At 43.8% G+C, this 22500-nt stretch overlaps 1 protein-coding gene across 2 annotated transcripts in view; it reads left to right on the forward strand.

Moving 5' to 3' along the window:
• Window positions 1-22500, forward strand: part of LOC138979367 (uncharacterized) — a 45812-nt gene that overhangs the window by 21057 nt on the left and 2255 nt on the right. For both annotated transcript variants that reach the window (XM_070352074.1, XM_070352075.1), the window contains exons 2-3: window positions 20063-20251; window positions 22447-22500. The exon at window positions 22447-22500 is cut by the window's right edge and continues 2255 nt beyond it. In XM_070352074.1, the coding sequence (XP_070208175.1) occupies window positions 20067-20251; window positions 22447-22500 (239 nt within the window). In that variant the 5' untranslated portion in view covers window positions 20063-20066. The remainder of the gene's footprint in view (window positions 1-20062; window positions 20252-22446) is intronic.

Below are 22500 nucleotides of genomic sequence, written 5' to 3' on the forward strand. Positions count from 1 at the left end.
TTGAGGTACACATCCATGAATAATTGTATGCATAAGGGTACCTTTATTATAACTTAGCCTTGCCTTCAGATGAAGAATGCCTAAGTTCATGTAGTCTAACTCAGATAGGGTTGTTTTCTTTAATAAGACTACTTTAAGCGCTTGTTTATGTAATCTAATTAGTGGTTTGAATGAATTTTCAGAGAGAGAGAGAGAGAGAGAGAGAGAGAGAGAGAGAGAGAGAGAGAGAGAGAGAGATAGAGAGAGAGATTTTTTGAGAGAGATAGAGAGAGAGAGGCAGAGAGAGACAGACAGACAGAGAGAGAGACAGAGACAGAGAGAGGGGAGACGGAGAGAGGCAAGAACAGAGATAGAGAGAGAGAGAGTTAGAGAGAGAAAGAGAGACAGACAGAGAGAGACAGACAGAGAGAGACAAAGACAGAGAGACAGAGAAAGATCGTTTTTGTTTAATGCTGATAATTTAAGTTATTGAGACATCCCAGTGCACTAAGGGATTTATAGAGCAAATCGAGAAAATTCATTATTGAACGAAGCGCATAGCGCTGAGTTCAATAATTATTTTCGAGATTTGCTCTATAAATCCCTTAGTGCACTGGGATTGTTTCAATAACGATATTGTCGGTACCGCCAGAGAAAAAAGAAGATACAACACGCACATTTTGCTACGCGCATTTGAATAGGCATAACTGTGTGGTCAGGTCGTATAGAAGATCTACTTTTGTGTGGGCTGTCTCGTGTGTTGTGCTTTCATCACACGCAAACTCTTGTTTTAATTTCTGTTGGTAAATTCCAGTGTAGCGTTAAGCTAAACAGTGATGATCTTTCTCTCATTTGAACTCGGAGAAAGGACTGTGCTTTCAGTTATTTGCGGTTCGAAACCTTCATCGAGCTTCGACAGATTGACTGTGCAGAGTTGTGCCCCTTGCCAAGGTCGACGGAAAGCCCATTTTCAAAATAAACGTGGCATGTTTTTCGTGTGGTATCTTCCCTCATCGGGGAGTCTGGTACTAAATATGAACGGTAAGAATGCTCTGAACCCTACACGTATTATATCCCCATCGTTTTATCGTTCACATTTGCCTAACATGTTAATTTGCTGAGCGGGATTTACTGATGTCGTCTGCTAGGCTATTGCACTGAGTCTCATTTCAAAAACAAAAATTGCTCGTCCCGTTGCACTGAGTCTGCACACATAAAGCAGGCTGGTAATAAGTCTTATATGTGTTAAGAACGTTCTAAACCCTACACGTTTTCGATTCCGATTGTTCTTGCCTTAAAATAAACGGAAAGCATTCATTTACTGAACAGATGCAGTCGTATTTCAGTGTAGTCTGCTACGTGCTGATCTAGCTGCGACGTTATCGGAATAACACTTGTGTTTTCTGTTAGCTGCTGGGAATTGTATACTAACTCATCATTTGGTAATGTGGATAATAAGGTACATGCCACCAACATAGCATAATTATGAGAGGAATCTTCGCAAGTCGAAACTGAAAAATTAGACACAGCGGGTTCTATTTTTAGATCAGTGCAACTGTGGGCGGCACAGGCGCATGCAATCTGTCAGAAAAAAACCACTTCTGCTTTAATTGAAAAGCAGGACATTTATGGTCATAATCATTGGTATTGTGGAGAATATAAGCTACATGTCATTAATTAATTCTGAGGATGAGAGTACAGTCTCGCTTTGGCAAAGGGTGTAAGAATACGCTCTGTGGAAAAGTTAGCGCACTCCAGGAGTGCGCTAACAGATTTAAGCGCATCGCCATTAGCCAATCAACTGGTTCACATCAGTCATGTGACACCAGTACTTATAGCTTTATTTCTTCCGAAGAAGTTTCATTTTGTGCTTGGGGGTTGTTGTAAAAACAAAAAGGGTCTTGTGGTTTGTGCGTCCCTAACTGTTTTGACATCCATGTGCAAGTTATACAGAGGACGTAAATATAACGAATGAAATTGTTATGAGCGCTCTAGCACGTACCGTTAGTTTGTCAGAACAGGAGGTGGTCCATACTATAGGAGCCGGTCCATATTAGGAGCCCTTCCCCTATACTGTTTGCTTTGTCCGTTAACCCTGACAACCATCTCAAGACAAGATTGTCCCTAAAACATGTGCACTGATCCAAAATCGTGCCCTCCCAGACAAAACCTTTGGACCTGCCACGGGCTGTTTGTTCTGCAAACACCGCTAACTTTCCAATCACCTTCACGCGAGAGTACCGCACTTGTGAAATGTGTTGCAGTGACGTATCCTTGGTTCAGAAAGGCCTTGGTTAACTCAAGACTGCGATGTCCTAATTTCAACGTTTTCAAGACTTCTTACAGTGTCGTAGTTATGTAGAACAAGAAAGAGTCATCCAGAGCAGCACATAACTTTGACAGTGACATTGTCATGAGCACTGTTGTTGTTGTTGTTGTTGTTGTTGTTGTTGTTGTTGTTGTTGTTGTTGCTGTTGTTGCTGTTGTTGTCGTTGTTGTTGTTGTTTTCTCGCCGTCGTCGTCTTCGTCGTTGCTGTTGTTGTTGTTGTTGTTGTTGCTACTGCTGTTCTCATTTACATTTTCGTTTGTTTCGCTTTGTATGTTGATGTCTTCTCCTCGTGTCAATCATTTGTGGGGAGAGACCGTTGAGACATTTAAGTCGGCCATTTCAACGATTGAACCAAGCAATGCGCATGCTCTGAGTTGGTATTTAAAATCTCTCCAATGACATTTAAGAATGATTACAACCAGGAAAAAGGAAAACATGCGTTATCGTCCATCGATGTGGAACCTAATTGTTTAATGGTTGGAACCATTGGAAAGTGCAAGCATCCGTTGTTCCCTCTATTCCCGGGTTATGTGAGTGCGTGTGTTTGCTCGTCAGTTGTGAAAGCACTCAAGCGGAGCACTCTGTGCAGTACAAAGTCCGAGAATGCAGGGCCGGGTATTGTTTTAAGGACAGAGATGGCACAGAATGCAGGGCCGGGTATTGTTTTAAGGACAGAGATGGCACAGAATGCAGGGCCGGGTATTGTTTTAAGGACAGAGATGGCACAGAATGTCGGGCCGGGTATTGTTTTAAGGATGCTGAATGTTGGTATGTGTCCACCTGACAGGATGCTGAATGTTGGTATGTGTCCACCTGACAGGATGATGAATGTTGGTATGTGTCCACCTGACAGGATGCTGAATGTTGGTATGTGTCCACCTGACAGGATGCTGATTGTTGGTATGTGTCCACCTGACAGGATGCTGAATGTTGGTATGTGTCCACCTGACAGGATGCTGAATGTTGGTATGTGTTCACCTGACAGGATGCTGAATGTTGGTATGTGTCCACCTGACAGGATGCTGAATGTTGGTATGTGTCCACCTGACAGGATGCTGCATGTTGGTATGTGTCCACCTGACAGGATGCTGAATGTTGGTATGTGTCCACCTGACAGGATGCTGAATGTTGGTATGTGTCCACCTGACAGGATGCTGAATGTTGGTATGTGTCCACCTGACAGGATGCTGATTGTTGGTATGTGTCCACCTGACAGGATGCTGAATGTTGGTATGTGTCCACCTGACAGGATGCTGAATGTTGGTATGTGTCCACCTGACAGGATGCTGAATGTTGGTATGTGTCCACCTGACAGGATGCTGAATGTTGGTATGTGTCCACCTGACAGGATGCTGAATGTTGGTATGTGTCCACCTGACAGGATGCTGAATGTTGGTATGTGTCCACCTGACAGGATGCTGAATGTTGGTATGTGTCCACCTGACAGGATGCTGAATGTTGGTATGTGTCCACCTGACAGGATGCTGAATGTTGGTATGTGTCCACCTGACAGGATGCTGAATGTTGGTATGTGTCCACCTGACAGGATGCTGAGTGTTGGTATGTGTCCACCTGACAGGATGCTGAATGTTGGTATATGTCCACCTGACAGGATGCTGAATGTTGGTATGTGTCCACCTGACAGGATGCTGAATGTTGGTATGTGTCCACCTGACAGGATGCTGAATGTTGGTATGTGTCCACCTGACAGGATGCTGAATGTTGGTATGTGTCCACCTGACAGGATGCTGAATGTTGGTATGTGTCCACCTGACAGGATGCTGAATGTTGGTATGTGTCCACCTGACAGGATGCTGAATGTTGGTATGTGTCCACCTGACAGGATGCTGAATGTTGGTATGTGTCCACCTGACAGGATGCTGAATGTTGGTATGTGTCCACCTGACAGGATGATGAATGTTGGTATGTGTCCACCTGACAGGATGATGAATGTTGGTATGTGTCCACCTGACAGGATGCTGAATGTTGGTATGTGTCCACCTGACAGGATGCTGAATGTTGGTATGTGTCCACCTGACAGGATGCTGAATGTTGGTATGTGTCCACCTGACAGGATGCTGAATGTTGGTATGTGTCCACCTGACAGGATGCTGAATGTTGGTATGTGTCCACCTGACAGGATGCTGAATGTTGGTATGTGTCCACCTGACAGGATGCTGAATGTTGGTATGTGTCCACCTGGAGAGATAATCCAGACGATGTAAAAGCGTGGCCACATATTGGAGGTGGCGAGTCGAATGGTTTACGCGGAAAGGCCCCCTCCGCCTCCCGTCAACCCCCAGTTCAAGGCCACAGACACCCCCAGGCGTTTACATACATACAAACATCGTTTCGTGTGAACACTTCCCGCCAGAGAGCGTCAGGGCTGCTCTCCCTTGATGGCGAGCATTTTCAAAGACTTTATTTTGCGTTCTCTACACCAGATACTTTATTTTGCGTTCTCTACACCAGATACTGTTGGACGCCTCATACCCAATACGCTAACGACTGCGGCAGTCAAGAAAAAAACATTGAAGCGCGTATGGTTTAGATATATACATGTCCTAATTAGCCACGCCAGAGACCTGCATGCGTCGTAAAATGGTGTTGAAGGCCCTACAAAGTGTGTTTCATGGGGTTTCTATGACTTTTCCGTGAAAAGCTATTCTCATTCTGTAAACCTTCTGTGAGGCGGAGTGGGGCTTTAAGTAATCATGGAATATTTCAAAATCCCAGTTGGCACGCCGATGCATACTATTATATAGCTATGGAAACGAGGCTGTGCGGAGAATCAAAACTTTTAACGTTCAAGGTCAAGGTCATGAAAATGTATTCGTTTATTTACCAACTTCATATCTGTTTTATTATTCACTTTGATTTTGTTCGCAAGCAACTTGGAACAAGTCGCGTAAGGCGAAAATACAATATTTAGTCAAGTAGCTGTCGAATTCACAGAATGAAACTGAACGCAACGCAACGCAGCAAGACCGTATACTCGTAGCATCGTCACTCCACCGCCCGTGGCAAAGGCAGTGCCCGTGGAATTGACAAGAAGAGCGGGGTATTCGTTGCGCTAAGAAGGATAGCACGCTTTTCTGTACCTCTCTTTGTTTTAACTTTCTGAGCGTGTTTTTAATCCAAACATATCATATCTATATGTTTTTGGAATCAGGAACCGACAAGGAATATGATGAAAGTGTTTTTAAATTGATTTGGACAATTTGATTTTGATAATAATTTTTATATATTTAATTTTCAGAGCTTGTTTTTAATCCGAATATAACATATTTATATGTTTTTGGAATCAGCAAATGATGGAGAATAAGATAAACGTAAATTTGGATCGTTTTATAAATTTTTATTTTTTTTTACAATTTTCAGATTTTTAATGACCAAAGTCATTAATTAATTTTTAAGCCACCAAGCTGAAATGCAATACCGAACCCCGGGCTTCGTCGAAGATTACTTGACCAAAATTTCAACCAATTTGGTTGAAAAATGAGGGCGTTACAGTGCCGCCTCAACTTTCACGAAAAGCCGGATATGACGTCATCAAAGACATTTATCAAAAAAATGAAAAAAACGTTCGGGGATTTTCATACCCAGGAACTCTCATGTCAAATTTCATAAATATCGGTCGAGTAGTTTAGTCTGAATCGCTCTACACACACACACACACACACACACACACGCACGCACGCACGCACATACACCACGACCCTCGTTTCGATTCCCCCTCGATGTTAAAATATTTAGTCAAAACTTGACTAAATATAAAAACAAGGAAGCGGCTTTGAAATATTGATGATATCATAACATGTGTTTTGAGCGAATGACGCTAAACGATAAGTACCCGTTGTGCTAGCAGTTATAAAGCGTTTAAAGCTTTACAGTTGTGTACCTACATTGCCCCAAAGCGGCGTATGGCGAGCTTAAAATCGTCATACACGTAAAAGCCGCGGGTGTTGCAACTCAAGAACGTAGAAGAAGTTTACATAAATACACACACACAAATATAGATTTTAAAAAATGATGATGAAACCAATATTGAAGTGCGCAATTCTCGCCAATATGCCTCGTTATAATCACAGACTGGACATCAAAGGCTTCGAGTATTTGCGACAAAGTAATGGATTGCTTGCCGAGCAAATGCCTCTTCAGTGACGCGAACAATGGTTGTATGTTTCCTTTACATGTAACAGTTTACCCATATCACCATTCTCTGATCTCTTTAATCGAACTGCAACATTTCTACTTTATCCTACCTACAAAAATAAAGTAAAATTAGAACACCCACACACACTTCCCTTGCTGTTCAGACTATGGAGAAAGCCATCGCAATTACTCCAAGTGTTGTCCTTGCGTTACAAATACCCATACGCTTTACGACAAACTATGAGTCTTGCACCGGGCTTCGTCCTGTTTGTCTTCTTTGTGGGTTGATGTTTTGCATTCAGTCAATATGGACTGATTACAAGAGAGGATCCTTCCAGCTTTTGCTGTGTGTGTGTGTGTGTGTGTGTGTGTGTGTGTGTGTGTGTGTGTGTGTGTGTTAGATAAATAAACACACACACACACACACACACACACACACACACACACAGCCAGCCCCACCCTTCCCAACCACCCCTGACCCCTCCACCCCCATCCCTCACACATATTAAAATATAAGAGGAATTCCAAGCTCAACATTTGATGACAATCCACCCTTCACGCGGCAACCATCACTCGCCTGTCATGTCCACAATGTGGGGCTTTTGCTTCCCAAGTTACCACGCCCTCAGTGGTTCCATACTTCACGATGGTCGCTTTAATTCAATTGTCTCTGATCCTAACGAAGGCTTTGTTCGAGTGGACAGCCCTGAATGCAGGCTTCAGTCCTTCGTTAGGAAACTGTCCGATTTATTGGCTTCAACAAATTGCACAAACCTCCGCTTGGTGACTGTCGTGTTTCGTTTTGGTTTTGGTTTTGTTTGAGAGGGGTGGGGGTGGGGAGTGGGGATGGTGGGCATAGTCTTCACAATCTGCGGTATACGATCTTGGTCTTGAACTTAGAACTATAGACGGCGAACGTTCCAAAATTTAGAATAAAAGAACAAGAACGGTAAGTTATTAGAACGTATTAGTTGGGTCATATCCAAGGATTCCGTGACCGTTGAGAGCAAAGGTCCGTTTCTCGATGGATTTGACTTCTGTGAAGGTTAAATAACAATTTTAGAATGGGTCCCCCTCGTGAAAGTGTGGGTATAACTTTTGAGAGCCCCAAATTCAAAATGGCCACAAACGGCCAGTATGAAAATTAACTTTTTACTGGTTTGGCTTAGAATGCTGCACAAAACATGTTTTCTAGGATAGTTTGGCATGGGGAATTCATATTTGGTATTATTTATATGATTTGGCCTATTTTTGATGTCCAAAACCAAGATGGCCGCCAATTTTCATGTCCGAACGGTCACTTTTGCAAAGTCTTGAAAGGTCCTTCCTAGTAGGCTGTAATGTCCGTTTCTCAGTTGATTTGGCTTCCTTGAAGGTTAAATAATGTTTTTATCCTGGCACGAGACCGCTACCACCTGAAAAGAGCAAGCCCTATTTTCACACGACCTACGATGAACCTCCAAGCAAGTCAGTGGTGCATGACATCATGGCGAAGTCAGTGGTGCATGACATCATGGCGAAGCTAGTGCAGGCCATGCGCGAGAAGAACATTCCATTTACCTTTCTCGTTGGTGATCTGCCTACATATAAAACGATTGTCCAGATCAAGGCTGAGAATCCGGAACTGTTCGAGGATATCACCCCTATTATTGGAGCGTTCCACCAACAAATGTCGTACATCCACGCCATATACAAAAGATTCAAAGGATCTGGGATGTCAGACACACTGGTGACAGCAGGGGTGATAGTGGATGGGTCTGTGGATCAAGAACTGCGAGGAAAACATTACAGGCGTGGCGTGCGCTGCATCATGCTATGGAGAGAGGCTCTCATCCACCTACGATTGAAAGATATTCTTGAGCATGAGGAACTATCAGAAGCCGTCAAGGAGAAGCTGGACATTGTGCGCAATGCTCTCACCGAGACACAGGAGGCTATCCACGAAGCCCATGGTGACCTAGAGGAGGATGACAACATGAAGGACATGATCAAAAGTGTGTATGAAAAACCTGGCACAGACATGGGAGACTTTTGGATCTCATTCATGGAGATGACAGACCCTCGTGCACAAAATCTGGATGCATGCCACGCAAGAAACGGACCAGAGTATGTTTAATCAACTTACGACATGTTAACAGGGCTCATGGCTTACAACAATCATGACTACGGAAGGTGGCTGCCAGATTATTGGGCAATGTTGTCTTCTCTAGCAGATGAGCAAAAGACATTCTTCAATGCGCACTTTGCCCAGTCCATGACAGGACTACCTTATTCCTGCCAGCCACTTGATTTGTGGATTGAGACCACCATGAATTTGAACTCGAAGCTTAAGCAAGGCTGTCTTCAGCTTCTACAAAACGAGAAGCAGCTGTTCTCAACAATCCGAAATGTTAACAACGTGGCCAGGGTGAAAGCTGCCGTTCAGCAGAACCTCAAATGCGAGCGTCGCCACAGAAAACATGTTGAGTGCCAGCCAGCAAGGATGAAAAAGGACGAACAAGCAATTCAGGACCTGCAGGGCTGCATGACAGAGTTCAACGCTCAGCCATTTGACACCTCATCACCTGCACTGAGGTCACTGCAGTCTGGCCTGGTTGCTTCTCCAGAACTTGTTCAAGACCTCAATACTGCACTTGCAGACGGACAAGATCAAGTTGAAACCCTCCTGAATGACAGGGTATTCACCAAGACAAAGCTTCTCACTGCTACCATCCACAAGAATAAAAGGCAGACATTCGCCAGCGAGCGGATTTGTGCATCAGTTGGTGCGTCTACAAAGGTGGCTCAGATGGAAAAGTCGGGACTTGCGGCCCTGGTGGACCTCGTGGATGGTTTAGGCACGTTCCAACTTGAGCAAGTACTTGAGGGGAGGGTGACCGAGGAATGCTTGTCTCTGTACAACGTAGATGGATCCTTCCGCAAGACTATGAAGAGCAAAATGTTGGAGCTGTTCAACAAAGATCCAGTTGCTCAAAAACCACATACCTACATCAGCATTGTTGACATGGGGATGATCTGGCGGTTAGCCACTCCTACACCTCATGACCGAGAGGCTAGGGAGCGTGATGGTTCGCACTACAGCTGGAATGACTATCTGCATAAGATATGCGCGATCATCTTCTCATGCCATGCTAATGCAAGCCCCTACATCATCCTGATCAATGACAAATATGACTTTCCCTTCAACATCAAGGACGATGAACATGATCGACGGGCTGCAAAGCATGGACATATTCCAAATGTGTTCCCTAAGCCCGAAGACACTTTCCCAGGTGCTGCTGAATTCAACCAATTCATGGTCAGATCAGGAAACAAGGTCAGATTGCAGAAGCTCGTGAAGAAAAAGTTGGAAGCAGAAGTTGCTCGGGTGGGGTGTGAGGTCATATACTGTGAGGGTGAAACAGCAGTGAACCTGTCCACTGGGGTGGCAAATGGGGACTATGTCTTTAGACATCCAGAGGCTGATACAATGCTGCTCTCTGCCTATGCCAAGCTCAGGACAGGAAACTACAGGGGGACAGTTGTACTTGACAGCGAGGACACTGACGTATATGTTCAAGCAGCATATCTCTCACAACAACTTCCTGGTGATCTGCTGATTAAACGCAAAGATGCCTTTATCAACTGCAGTGACATGCTGTCCAACGAAGTCTCACAGATCATCATACCTCTCCATGTGATCACTGGAAGTGATCATACCTCAGGATTCTATGGCCATGGGAAGAAGACTGTGATGGAGACGGCGATGACTAATCCTGAGGCAAGGGAACTCCTGGAACGAGTCGGCGAAAGCCCCGATTTAGAGAACAGTGTAAAAGCTGACATGAAATCCTTTGTTCTCTCCAGCATCTATGGTGAAAGTGCAGATGCTACCTGCGGGCAGGCCAGAGCTTCCAAGTGGCACAAGATGAAGAGGAAAAGTACATTCCGCCTCCCATCCGATGACGACTCCTTGAATCTCCATGTGGAGAGGACAAATTATATCACATATTGCCAACTTCATTTGTTTGACCATCCATCCCCAATTGGGCACGGCTGGGAACTTGTGGATGGGAAGTGCCGACCAGTACGCTACACCCAACCCCCATTGGCCCAACAGCTCACACTTCGCGATTATTCGGATGAAAGTGGAAGTGATGATGAGAGGAGCGAGCCTGAAGATTCAACAGATACAGAAGATGTGTAGAGACCCCACTAGACACAGACCTAATCGGTGTATGCTCCATCAACTAGATAGTAAAATGTTCATTTTCATAATGGTCGTTGGAAGCCATTTTGGATTTGGGGCTTTCGTACCTTCGTGTCTACATTTTTGCAAAAGGCATCCAGGATAAAAACATTATGTAACCTTCAAGGAAGCCAAATCAACTGAGAAACGGACATTACAGCCTACTAGGAAGGACCTTTCAAGACTTTGCAAAAGTGACCGTTCGGACATGAAAATTGGCGGCCATCTTGGTTTTGGACATCAAAAATAGGCCAAATCATATAAATAATACCAAATATGAATTCCCCATGCCAAACTATCCTAGAAAACATGTTTTGTGCAGCATTCTAAGCCAAACCAGTAAAAAGTTAATTTTCATACTGGCCGTTGGTGGCCATTTTGAATTTGGGGCTCTCAAAAGTTATGCCCACACTTTCGCGAGGGGCACCTATTCTAAAATTTTTATTTAACCTTCACAGAAGTCAAATCCATCAATAAACGGACCTTTGCTCTCAACGGTCACGGAATCCTTGGATATGACCCAACTATAAGGCGCTTTTAATGTTTAAGGTTCAAATAAACGAGACCCCACAGTACATGCGATCATTATTTCAGAAAGCAACAGACAGATATGGCTCAAACAAATTAATTTCCCCGCTACCCCGTATTGATTTATATAAAACCAGTTTAGCGTTTTCGGGCTCAACAATTTGGAATTCGCTACCATGTGAGATAAAGGGGTCAAGCACGATTAAACACTTCAAAGCGCAGCTTCGCAAATATCTGATGTCACGAACAGTTACATTCTAAAAAGCTGTTTCTAGCAAGAATGCATTGCTATCACTAACCGCTATATATTTTGTTGATGATGATAATGATGTCGACGATGATCATGATGATGATGATGATAAGGTTGTTGTTGTGTGTGTGTGTGTGTGTGTGTGTATGTGTGTGTTTGTTTGTGTGTGTGTGTGTGTCTGTGTCTGTGTCTGTGTGCATGTGCGTGCGTGCGTATATGTGTATGTGTGTGTGCGTGTGCGCATATGTGTATGTGTGTGTGTGTGTGTGTGTGTGTGTATGTGTGTGTGTGTGTGTGTGTGTGTGTGTGTGTGTGTGTGTGTGTGTGTGTGTGTGTGTGTGTGTGTGCGTTGCATTGAGTGCGAACGTGATTGCAGGGATGCGGCGCGCGTGTGTGTGAGAGTCGACTTTTCTTTTCCTTTGTATTATATTGACATACATATGTACATTTCAATGTTCTATCATGCATTATGTATTCGGATAAGTAATGTTGTAATTAGTAATACTGTATGATTGCAATTGACAATTGTCCTTTTATTGTCTTTATTTTTATGTCTTAGTTTAGCAGGGACAGATTGTAAGACTAGGCGTGAGCCTAAAATCTCCATCCTTTAGTAATACAGTTCGTTCGTTCGTTCGTTCGTTCGTTCTCTCTCTCTCTCTCTCTCTCTCTCTCTCTCTCTCTCTCTCTCTCTCTCTCTCTCTCTCTCTCTCTCTCTCTCTCTCTACCAACGATCTAACCAAACACTGAAGCCTCAAAATCGACAATATAATTATTTACACTGTAAAACAAATAACCAGAAATCTACGTATTCTTATCATTTTCTAGATTGTGAACACGATTTTGTGATGTCATAATCTCTTTAGTAATCTGATGCTAGATTCAGCATCCCTTCGATCTTTTGCTTAACATTTTCCAAGAATATGTTTTGAAAGATATTTCAAGCGTTCTAGCATGAATAATTGAAACCGGTTCCTTGAATCCGTGCGGTTATAATGGAAATAAAATCAATCGCTGACAGTCGTGAACACGTCTTAGCACATCTGTGAAGTTTCCTTTGTAATCTGATGCATTTGTTATTCATCATTACCACCATAGTCAGGTTCTTGAACTTTAAACATCGATGGTGGATAGCGGAGATGATGTTTGCTCGCCTTTTCAAAACGTTTTCTATATTTTGACTCGGAAGATAGATTTCCGTTTTGCACCCTGAATGAATTCTGTGATGCCACTGCAACGATCTTGGCCCATGATTTCTTGTTGGGGTGTTGTCTCTAACCCATGTAGAGCACTTTAAGGTGTGCAATGTAAATTGATTTAAGAGGTTTTAATTGTTAAAGAAATTCTTGCCTATTTCTAGTTGTGGTCACTACGATAGCTGATTTGCTTAAATGTTTGTATGTTCGTGTGTTTGTTTGTTTGTTTGTTTGTTTGTTTGTTTGTTTGTTTGTGTGTGTGTTTGTTTGTTTGTTTGTTTGTTTGTTTATTTGTTTGTTTGTTTGTTTGTGTGTTTGTTTGTTTGTTTATTTGTTTGTTTGTTTGTTTGTTTATTTGTTTGTTTGTTTGTTTGTGTGTGTTTATTTGTTTATTTGTTTGTTTGTTTATTTGTTTGATTGTATTTTTTTTATTGTTTGTTTGTTTGTTTGATTGTTTATTGATGTGTATATTAACTTGCCCACAGTGGAGTACAGTAACCAGTGACGAACGTGTCCGTCAAGATTTCGCTTTGTTTTTTAAAAGTTTGTTTATGTAATCTTGCTAAGTTATCTAAAGCATGCAAAGTCGGTGGTTTGATTTTCAATGATCTCAAGTTTCTCTCTGACAGAGTCAAAATAAAACTCCGTGGAAAACAGTCCTGTAAGCTAACTAGAACTATTTCAGTCTCTACCTCAACAACCTGATGTTTGGGAGAATGTCTAGCGATGTCCAACGACGGACAATCTTTGTTTCGAAGCGACACGACAATAGTGAGGATGATGGGAAAAGCTCAGTACCTCTTCCTTACTACTAAGCTCTACACAAACTGATACTTATTTTAATGCACAATCCTTCTTGTGTGAACACTAAACAATGCCTGGCCATGTTGGGTTTGATGGTGTGAACACTAAACAATGCCTGGCCATGTTGGGTTTGATGGTGTGAACACTAAACAATGCCTGGCCATGTTGCGTTTGATGGTGTGAACACTAAACAATGCCTGGCCATGTTGCGTTTGATGGTGTGAACACTAAACAATGCCTGGCCATGTTGGGTTTGATGGTGTGAACACTAAACAATGCCTGGCCATGTTGGGTTTGATGGTGTGAACACTAAACAATGCCTGGCCATGTTGGGTTTGATGGTGTGAACACTAAACAATGCCTGGCCATGTTGGGTTTGATGGTGTGAACACTAAACAATGCCTGGCCATGTTGGGTTTGATGGTGTGAACACTAAACAATGCCTGGCCATGTTGGGTTTGATGGTGTGAACACTAAACAATGCCTGGCCATGTTGCGTTTGATGGTGTGAACACTAAACAATGCCTGGCCATGTTGGGTTTGATGGTGTGAACACTAAACAATGCCTGGCCATGTTGGGTTTGATGCGTGCATGCCTGGTTTTCTCCTGTAGATGGGTGTCGGCACAGGAGGTCTGCCCGCTGTCCTCAGCCAACATGCTCCGTCTTCATGGCAGCTCAGATTTTTTATCGAGGTTCTCTCCTCCAGATCCGCCGTGTTTCGCCTAGGGGCTTGCGCTGCCTAGTTGATAGGGTCACCTCGTAGAGGATGTGGTCATAGACCACGCACGGTCGGTCTTGGGAAAGGGAAACGTTATGCTAGTCCGGAGGGATTACGCCAAAATGGCCACCTCGCGAAGACCCAGGGTCCTAGACTAGGGAGGTCCAAGGGGGAGCACCGGGAGGGCTACCCCTCTACCCGCACCTCCAACACAATCCCTTCCCCTGGTAGCTTCATCCCCAAGGAGAAAACAGAGCTACCTGCAACACCCCACTAAACAATGCCTCGAATCTCACCAGGCTTTCACACGAGGCAAGCCCTTCCCTCTACTTGGACTTACACCAAGAATCAACAGCATGGGGTCTCCCTGTGTAGAGTGTGACTTGTTGATGGGGTCTCCCTGTGTAGAGTGTGACTTGTGGATGGATGTGTCTTTTAACGGACACAAGAGGCAAGCACCATGTGAAATCCATTCCCCATAAACTTCTCACTCAGCTCCCTGGCTACTGACTGTCGGTATGTGACCAAGTGGAGGACGGTCTGATTCCATGACGGGCGCTATGTGACCAAGTGGAAGACGGTCTGATTCCATGACGGGCGCTATGTGACCAAGTGGAGGACGGTCTGATTTCATGACGGGCGCTATGGCACAGTGGATAAGACTCCTGCCATTTGAAAATTTGAGTGTTCAAATCCTGGCCGTTAAGGGTGGAGATTTTTCCAATTTCCCAGGTCAACTTATGCGCAGAATTATCCCCGTTTGCTTGTACAGTACACGCAAGCACAAGACCAAATTGTGCAAAGACAAAATCCTGTAGTCAATGTCAGAGATCTATCGGTTGAGAGACATGAAAATACGAAGCATGCATCGCCCGAAATAGGAGGATGGTCAACTAAATGGGAGGGCTAAAACTGCAATACACACACATTCACTCGTGCAAAAATCACGAAAGTACAAGAGACTTTCAGTCCATGACGACGAATAAGAATAATTCTGTGCGAAAACCGACAATGATACAAGATATACGATAGTGAGCCTACAAATGATACAAGATATACGATAGTGAGCCTACACATGAACTTTTCACGGGAATGATTGTGCCTTTAAGACAGACCGATATCAGTGTGTGTGTGTGTGTGTGTGTGTGTATGTGTGTGTGTGTGTGTGTGTGTGTGTGTGTGTGTTGGAAGTGCCGGGGGCGTTGTGGGGGGGGGGGGGGGGGTGGGGCTGGCAGATTGTTGGTCGACAGCAGCACCACCTGTCGGTCATTAGCCTGGTAAAAGGGACATAACTGGGAATGGTCAACTGAGGGAGAGAAGCAGATGGTGGTCATTAGAAGTCTTGGAAAAAAGGACGGAGGTGTGTTTTTCACTGATTGCGATCTCGTTTGGTAAAGGTGGATGTCATCATTAAGGACGGCAAACACACGTCATTTGGTCAGATTAGCGACGGGGGGTAAGTGGGGGGAGGGGCGGGGGGGGGGGGGGGGGGAGGGAGCACCGGTCTGATTGCAAGCAATTGATCCCAGCGAAGCTTGTGGTATCGACGGAAGGCTTCAATTAGACTTTGGGAGGGCGTCAATCCACGATGAAGACCGAGAAGTTTCAAATGGAAGCATGTTAATGTTATTGTAATTCAATCTGACGACGATCTCTTTCCTGCTTTCATGCGGTTGTAAACAGACAGAATTGGTTCTGTTCTGTTCACACACTACTTTCAGTCCACCTACCTGCAAGGGTCAAGTCCCAAGAAATATGTCTCTGTATTCCTATCGTATCACTCTGCTCCTGTTTTGTTTTCTTTCACACACATTTTCCCTTCTTTTTTGACGGGTTTCTGGACAGCAAACTCCAAAACAAATTCTTTCATCACAAAAGCGATCTTTGGAATTGACTGACGTAGTCCGGAAGAATTCATGCATCAACTTACGTCACGTATTCGACGTCATCACTTCGCATACCTTATGGTCTCGGTATTTCGTTGGCCTTCATATTTCCTGCTTGTAAAATGACCCTCAAAGCTAACCGAGACTAGTTGAGGCTGTATCAATGCGCCTCGCCAGCAGGTTGTTAATGGATTTTTTAGCGAGTGGTTATCGACAATTGTAAATCCTTCTTTGTTAATTCGATATTTTGATTGGTCAATGCAATCACTCAGCGGTCAGGCAATCAGCGTGTATCACCTCCAAATGGATTTGCCTCAATGTACACTTCCTGGCAAGCGTATCAATACAAGTCATGTGTTTCACGTGTCGCCATGACTGCAATAGTTTCTGCCAGCCGGTTGGTCATGCGCACGAACGATAGACAAATCAAGAGAAATGGAAGACAGCAAGTACGCAATTTGGTGACCGAGACATGAAAAGGATGTGACGTCATGTTATAATGAATGACGAATTGTTCTAGCGAGAACGTCACTTTGTGATTCGGCCTTTGCAGACTTCTCAAAAGGAACAAGCCATGGAAAAGTCAGTCTGTAAAATATAGAAAAGCACATAATAACCTCAAGCGAATTATTATGAGTTATTTCTAATATGCTGACTGTTAGCAAATGATAACAGGCATGTCGAGAAAAAAAGATATCAAGCATGAGCCTTTCAGGCGAATGCTGATATCGTTTGTGAGACATGCCTGTTATCATTTGCTAACAGTCAGCATATTAGAAATAACGGTTTTATTACCGTTTATTTCGACCAAAAGAAATTTCGAAGCAACCGCGCGAGTTAGACAGAACAGCCACAATGGGAACTTGAGCGCTCCTACCTGATTATGCCTGTCAGTCAAAGAATTCTCGTGACCTGGGTCAGCCAATCAGAGTCACACACCTGACGTGATGAATATTCACAGGTCAAATGCGTTTGACACACAACAATCTCACAAGATAAACCATGTTGAACATGCGTTTCGGTTGCTTCGGTTTTTCTTGTTGAACAGAGAGCGACAGATTAAGAACTGACTCCAGACAGATGGGAAATGACGTAAAGATACATTTGACGTAAAGCGAGTGACACAGCTTTACTTGATTTTTCCGAACTTTGATCATTGACATTTCAAGTGAGCGGGTCGTTGCACACTCAGAGGGTGGGTTGTGCCTTGCCGCTGCTCCGTAAAGCACCCACCGACAAAACTCGCTTTTCGGTATTTTTTAGATAAAGAAAGTATTATCTGACAGCATTTGAAGTGTCATTCTTTAGAATAAATCACGCTGATATTGTTGATTTAAATTTTTACTTTGTCTTGTTTATTTTTAGCGTGATAAACAAAAAGGGTCCCTGTCTGAACGTTATAACATTTAGCGGGTCACCTAGAATCCGTCCTGATTGGTCAAAAAGCCATATGGGGCACTGGATTGGTAATAAAATGTGCTAAGCACATCGTAATTCCATGGGACTATACTTGCACCGAAGGCGATGGTAAGTACGTGACAAGTCATGAATAAAATTGATGAATTGAGGTGCCACTTCACATCCAAAAAGAAAGATCCTTTGAATGGATAGATTTCCAATACAATATCGACCTGCTGCTTTCAACATGTCGGGCTGTGCCTAAATTGCTGAGGGATTCCATTTACAAATCACAGGTGAGACAATTTAGGCACCGCCCTCCATGTTGAAAGCAATCGGTGAATATTGTATCATTAATGACCGGTAATTTTTAATGAGTTGGGACATTCTGACCAATCACAGGATCTGTTTCATTAAAACGCAAACTTGATTGAATTACAATACATGATAAAGAAGGATTCGTTGTGCCCGATCAGGGGCTACAGTTGGAGATGGAAGTTCACCAAAAATTGGGAACATACTAACTAAAATACGGTGGGTGCAATAGGCGCCCCCATTTTTTAAGCAAACGCCACCCAAGGCCGCTTTGGACGGGTAGAAATTCCGTAGTTTCCAAGTCTATGGATAAAGCTCGCGTAAGAAGATTACGTCACGGTCGAAAGTCTTTGACGTCAATTAATGCATCATGACGTCATGCCTCCCTGTAGTCTTTCTCTCTCGCGCGGTGTGTGTGTGTGCACATGTTCATTTTGTGCACATATGTTAGTGTTACTGTGTGTGTGTGTGTGTGTGTGCGCGCGTGCATGAGTCTGTACTCGTGTGTGTGTGTGTGTGTGTGTGCGTGCGTGCGTGCGTGCGTGCGTGTGTGTGTGTGTGTGTGTGAGAAAGAGAGAGAGAGGGAGAGAGAGTGTGTGTGTATGTGTGTGTGCATGAGTTTAAATTGTGTGTATGTTTGTGTGTGTATGAGTGTGTGTTTTGTATGTATGAGATCTGTGTGAGTCACTGTGTGTGTGTGTGTGTGTGTGTGTGTGTGTGTGTGTGTGTGTGTGTGTGTGAGCCTGTGTGTGTGTGCGTGCGTGCATGCGTGTGTGTGTGGGTGTGTGTATGTGTGTGTCTGTTTGTAAGAAAGAGAGAGAGAGAGAAGGAGAGAGAGAGTGTGTGTGTGTATGTGTGTGTGCATGAGTTTGTGTGTATGTTTGTGTGTGTATGAGTGTGTATGTGTGTTTGTTTGTAAAGGTATGTGTGTCCGTCTGTCTATGTGCGTATGAGTGTGTCTTTTGTGTGTATGAGATTTGTGTGAGTCACTGTGTATGTGTGTGTGTGTGTGTGTGTGTGTGTGTGTGTGTGTGTGTGAGCCTGTGTGTGTGTGCGTGCGTGCATGCGTATGTAAATGTATGTGAGTGTGTGTGTGTGTGTGTGTGTGTGTTTGTGTGTGTGTGTGTTTGAGAGAGAGAGGGAGAGAGAGAGAGAGAGAGAGAGAGAGAGAGAGAGAGAGAGAGAGAGAGAGAGAGAATTTGGTTATGTATGTGTGTGTGCGTGCATGCATTCGTGCGTGTGTGTCTGTGTGTGTGTGTGTGTTTGTGTGTGTGTGTTTCTGTGTCTGTGTAAGAGAGAGAGAGAGAGAGAGAGAGAGAGAGAGAGAGAGAGAGAGAGAGAGAGAGAGAGAGAGAGAGAGAGAGAGAATGTGTATGTGCGTGAGTTTGTGTGTAGGGCCTATGTTTGTGTGTGAATGAGTGTGTGTGTGTATGTGAGTGTGTGTGTGAGAGAGAGAGAGAGAGAGAGAGAGAGAGAGAGAGAGAGAGCACACACACACGCACACACACACACACACACACACACACACACACACACATACACACACGCGCACACACACACATACGCACACACACACACACACACACACACCTATGATCCCCTCCCCTGTCTTTCCTTTCTCCGCCACCACCACCACCCCCCCCCCCTTTCCACCCCAACCTCTCCCCGACGCTGTCAGTGTAATGAATGGAGCGAGGTCTAGGTCTGTTCCGCTCCGTGACGTCACCAGAGTGCTGAACATTTGTAGCACGTGCAATCGTCACTCTATCTGTGTGTCGTGTCGCCAATCTTCACTGCCCTATCTTTGTTCCACTTGCTGTTAGAATTAGCGGCCTGGATTTCAGACACATCGTAGAGTAACAGATACCATCGTGCTTTTTGTGGAAATGTGGTTCTTTTTCTTGCTGTCACTGTCTGTCTATATCTGTCACTGTCTGTCTAAATCTGTCTCTGTCTGTCTATATCTGTCACTGTCTGTCTATATCTGTCACTGACTGTCTATATCTGTCACTGTCTGTCTATATCTGTCACTGTCTGTCTATATCTGTCTCTTTGTTTCTTCAAGTCTCTGTCTGTCTGTCTGTCTGTCATTGTCTAAAAATGCTTTGCATTTTTTTTTTAAATAACATTTTATTTGCATAAACACAACAATCAAGCACTGATTGAACACGCATGCTCTGTGATAGTTATTAAATCATATGTTATTGGTACATACACAAAAAGCTAACACTGACTGCTATTTTATTTAATTTCTTCACTTGTTATTTTTTACAGAACGATGGCCATGAACGCGACACGATCAGCTGCTGTCTTCCTCCTGTGCTGCGCATGCGCAAGCGGATGCACCATGGACTGCTTCCTGGACTTCCGAGCATGCGCAAAGGAGCGAGATGACCCGGATGCGTGCCAGGACGCGATGTTGCAGTGTGTTGAGGACTGCAGGGTGCATCAAGAACGAGAAGAGTGAGTGACTGGACTTGATCAGTGAGTGACTGGACTTGATCAGTGCTTGACCGTTCCACAGTTGATGGAAAAATACACACACAGGTTGCGATGCGCACTGAAGTGGTGTCACGATCTTGCTATATGGTAATATTTCAAGGTAGATTAATTTAGCCAGTGTGCGTCCAGTTTGAGTCTGTTGACTGTGAGAGCAGTGACCACGGGGTCTCAGTGGTTGACTGTGAGAGCAGTGACCACGGGGTCTCAGTGGTTGACTGTGAGAGCAGTGACCACGGGGTCTCAGTGGTTGACTGTGAGAGCAGTGACCACGGGGTCTCAGTGGTTGACTGTGAGAGCAGTGACCACGGGGTCTCAGTGTTTGACTGTGAGAGCAGTGACCACGGGGTCTCAGTGGTTGACTGTGAGAGCAGTGACCACGGGGTCTCAGTGGTTGACTGTGAGAGCAGTGACCACGGGGTCTCAGTGGTTGACTGTGAGAGCAGTGACCACGGGGTCTCAGTGGTTGACTGTGAGAGCAGTGACCACGGGGTCTCAGTGGTTGACTGTGAGAGCAGTGACCACGGGGTCTCAGTGGTTGGCTGTTCCTCATGTCTAGCACACAACTGCTGAACAACGTTTGTAGGATGATCAGTCTACATCGAGGTTTCTCAAGCTTGACTGAGGGAATGTTCCCTGAGTTTTTGTCCTTCATCTGTACGAGTACATTTCAGTTCTGCTTTCTTTGTGACGCAAGCACAAATGTTTCATTTCCAGAAGTAGAAAAGTTGACGGCTGAAATGGTGCTGGGTCCGCTGAAATGTTCTGTGTGTTCATGTATAGAAAAACACACACACAGACATTGCATCTGTGTGGGCTTGTCAGTAGAAAGGTAAAGAGATGAAACGAAACACACAGCTCTGTGCGGGTTTGTCAGGAGAAAGGTTAAGAGATGAAACGAAACACAGAGCTCGGCAAATGAATGCCGATGCCGCGCTAAATGTTTGACAAAGATAAGCTGACTCTCTTTCTCTGTTTTCAAAAACTCTCATTCTCAATAGAACATTAATTTTTAAACGCAGCAAAGAGAGCAATGGAGATAATGAATAATACAGGAAAAGAAAGAACGAAAGAAAAGACCAAGCAAAAAGAAAAGAGGGGTTTGGTGAAAGTCGAACTACAAACAATTATTCGAATTAAGTTCAGAAAACTCCAGCCTAATCAATGCTACAGAAACTCGAACTATTTGCCCACTTATTTCTTCTTTATTTTTTCGTTTCCTCTTTTTGCTTTTTTTGACTCACATGCGAAGCAAAAGTGAGTCTATGTACTCACCCGAGTCGTCCGTCCGATCCGGCTTTTTGTAAAAGTTGAGGCGACACTGTCACACCCTCATTTTTCAATCATATTGATTGAAATTTTGGCCAAGCAATCTTCGACAAAGGCCGGACTTTGGTATTGCATTTCAGCTTGGTGGCTTAAAAATTAATTAATGACTTTGGTCATTACAAATCTGAAAATTGTAAAAAAAATAATTGTTTTATAAAACGATCCAAATTTATGTTCATCTTATTTTTCATCATTTTCTGATTCCAAAAACATATAAATATGTTATATTTGAATTAAAAACAAGCTCTAAAAATTAAAAATATAAAAATTATGATCAAAATTAAATTTCCGAAATCGATTTAAAAACAATTTTATCTTATTCCTTGTCGGTTCCTGATTCAAAAAACATATAGATATGATATGTTTGGATTAAAAACACGCTCAGAAAGTTAAAACGAAGAGAGGTACAGAAAAGCGTGCTATGCAGCACAGCGAAACCACTACCGCGCTGAACAGGCTCGTCAGTTTCACTCTGTTATGCACAAGCGGCGGACTACGGTCATTGTGAAAAAATGCAGTGCGTTCAGTTTCATTCTGTGAGTTCCACAGCTTGACTAAATGTAGTAATTTCGCCTTACGCGACTTGTTTAATGTTAAGTTTACAAGTTCCAGAAGAAAAAAAGAAAGAATGTTTCGTGTGGTGTTTTTTCTTCATAATTTAACGTTTCATGACCAACCCGATCTTGTTTGTAAATAATGTTTTTTATTTGGAGTTTGAGGTGTTGACTGCGTCTCCTTTCTTGTGGAGTTTGAGGTGTTGACTGGGTCCCCTTTCTTGTGCATGTGGAGTTTGAGGTGTTGACTGGGTCCCCTTTCTTGTGTGTGTGCAGGGAGAGTAAGCATCCACTACTGGGGGGCCTGGGTCTTCTCCCCAAACGCGGCAG

Source organism: Littorina saxatilis, linkage group LG11 (assembly GCF_037325665.1).
Source record: "Littorina saxatilis isolate snail1 linkage group LG11, US_GU_Lsax_2.0, whole genome shotgun sequence".
NCBI lineage: Eukaryota > Metazoa > Mollusca > Gastropoda > Littorinimorpha > Littorinidae > Littorina > Littorina saxatilis.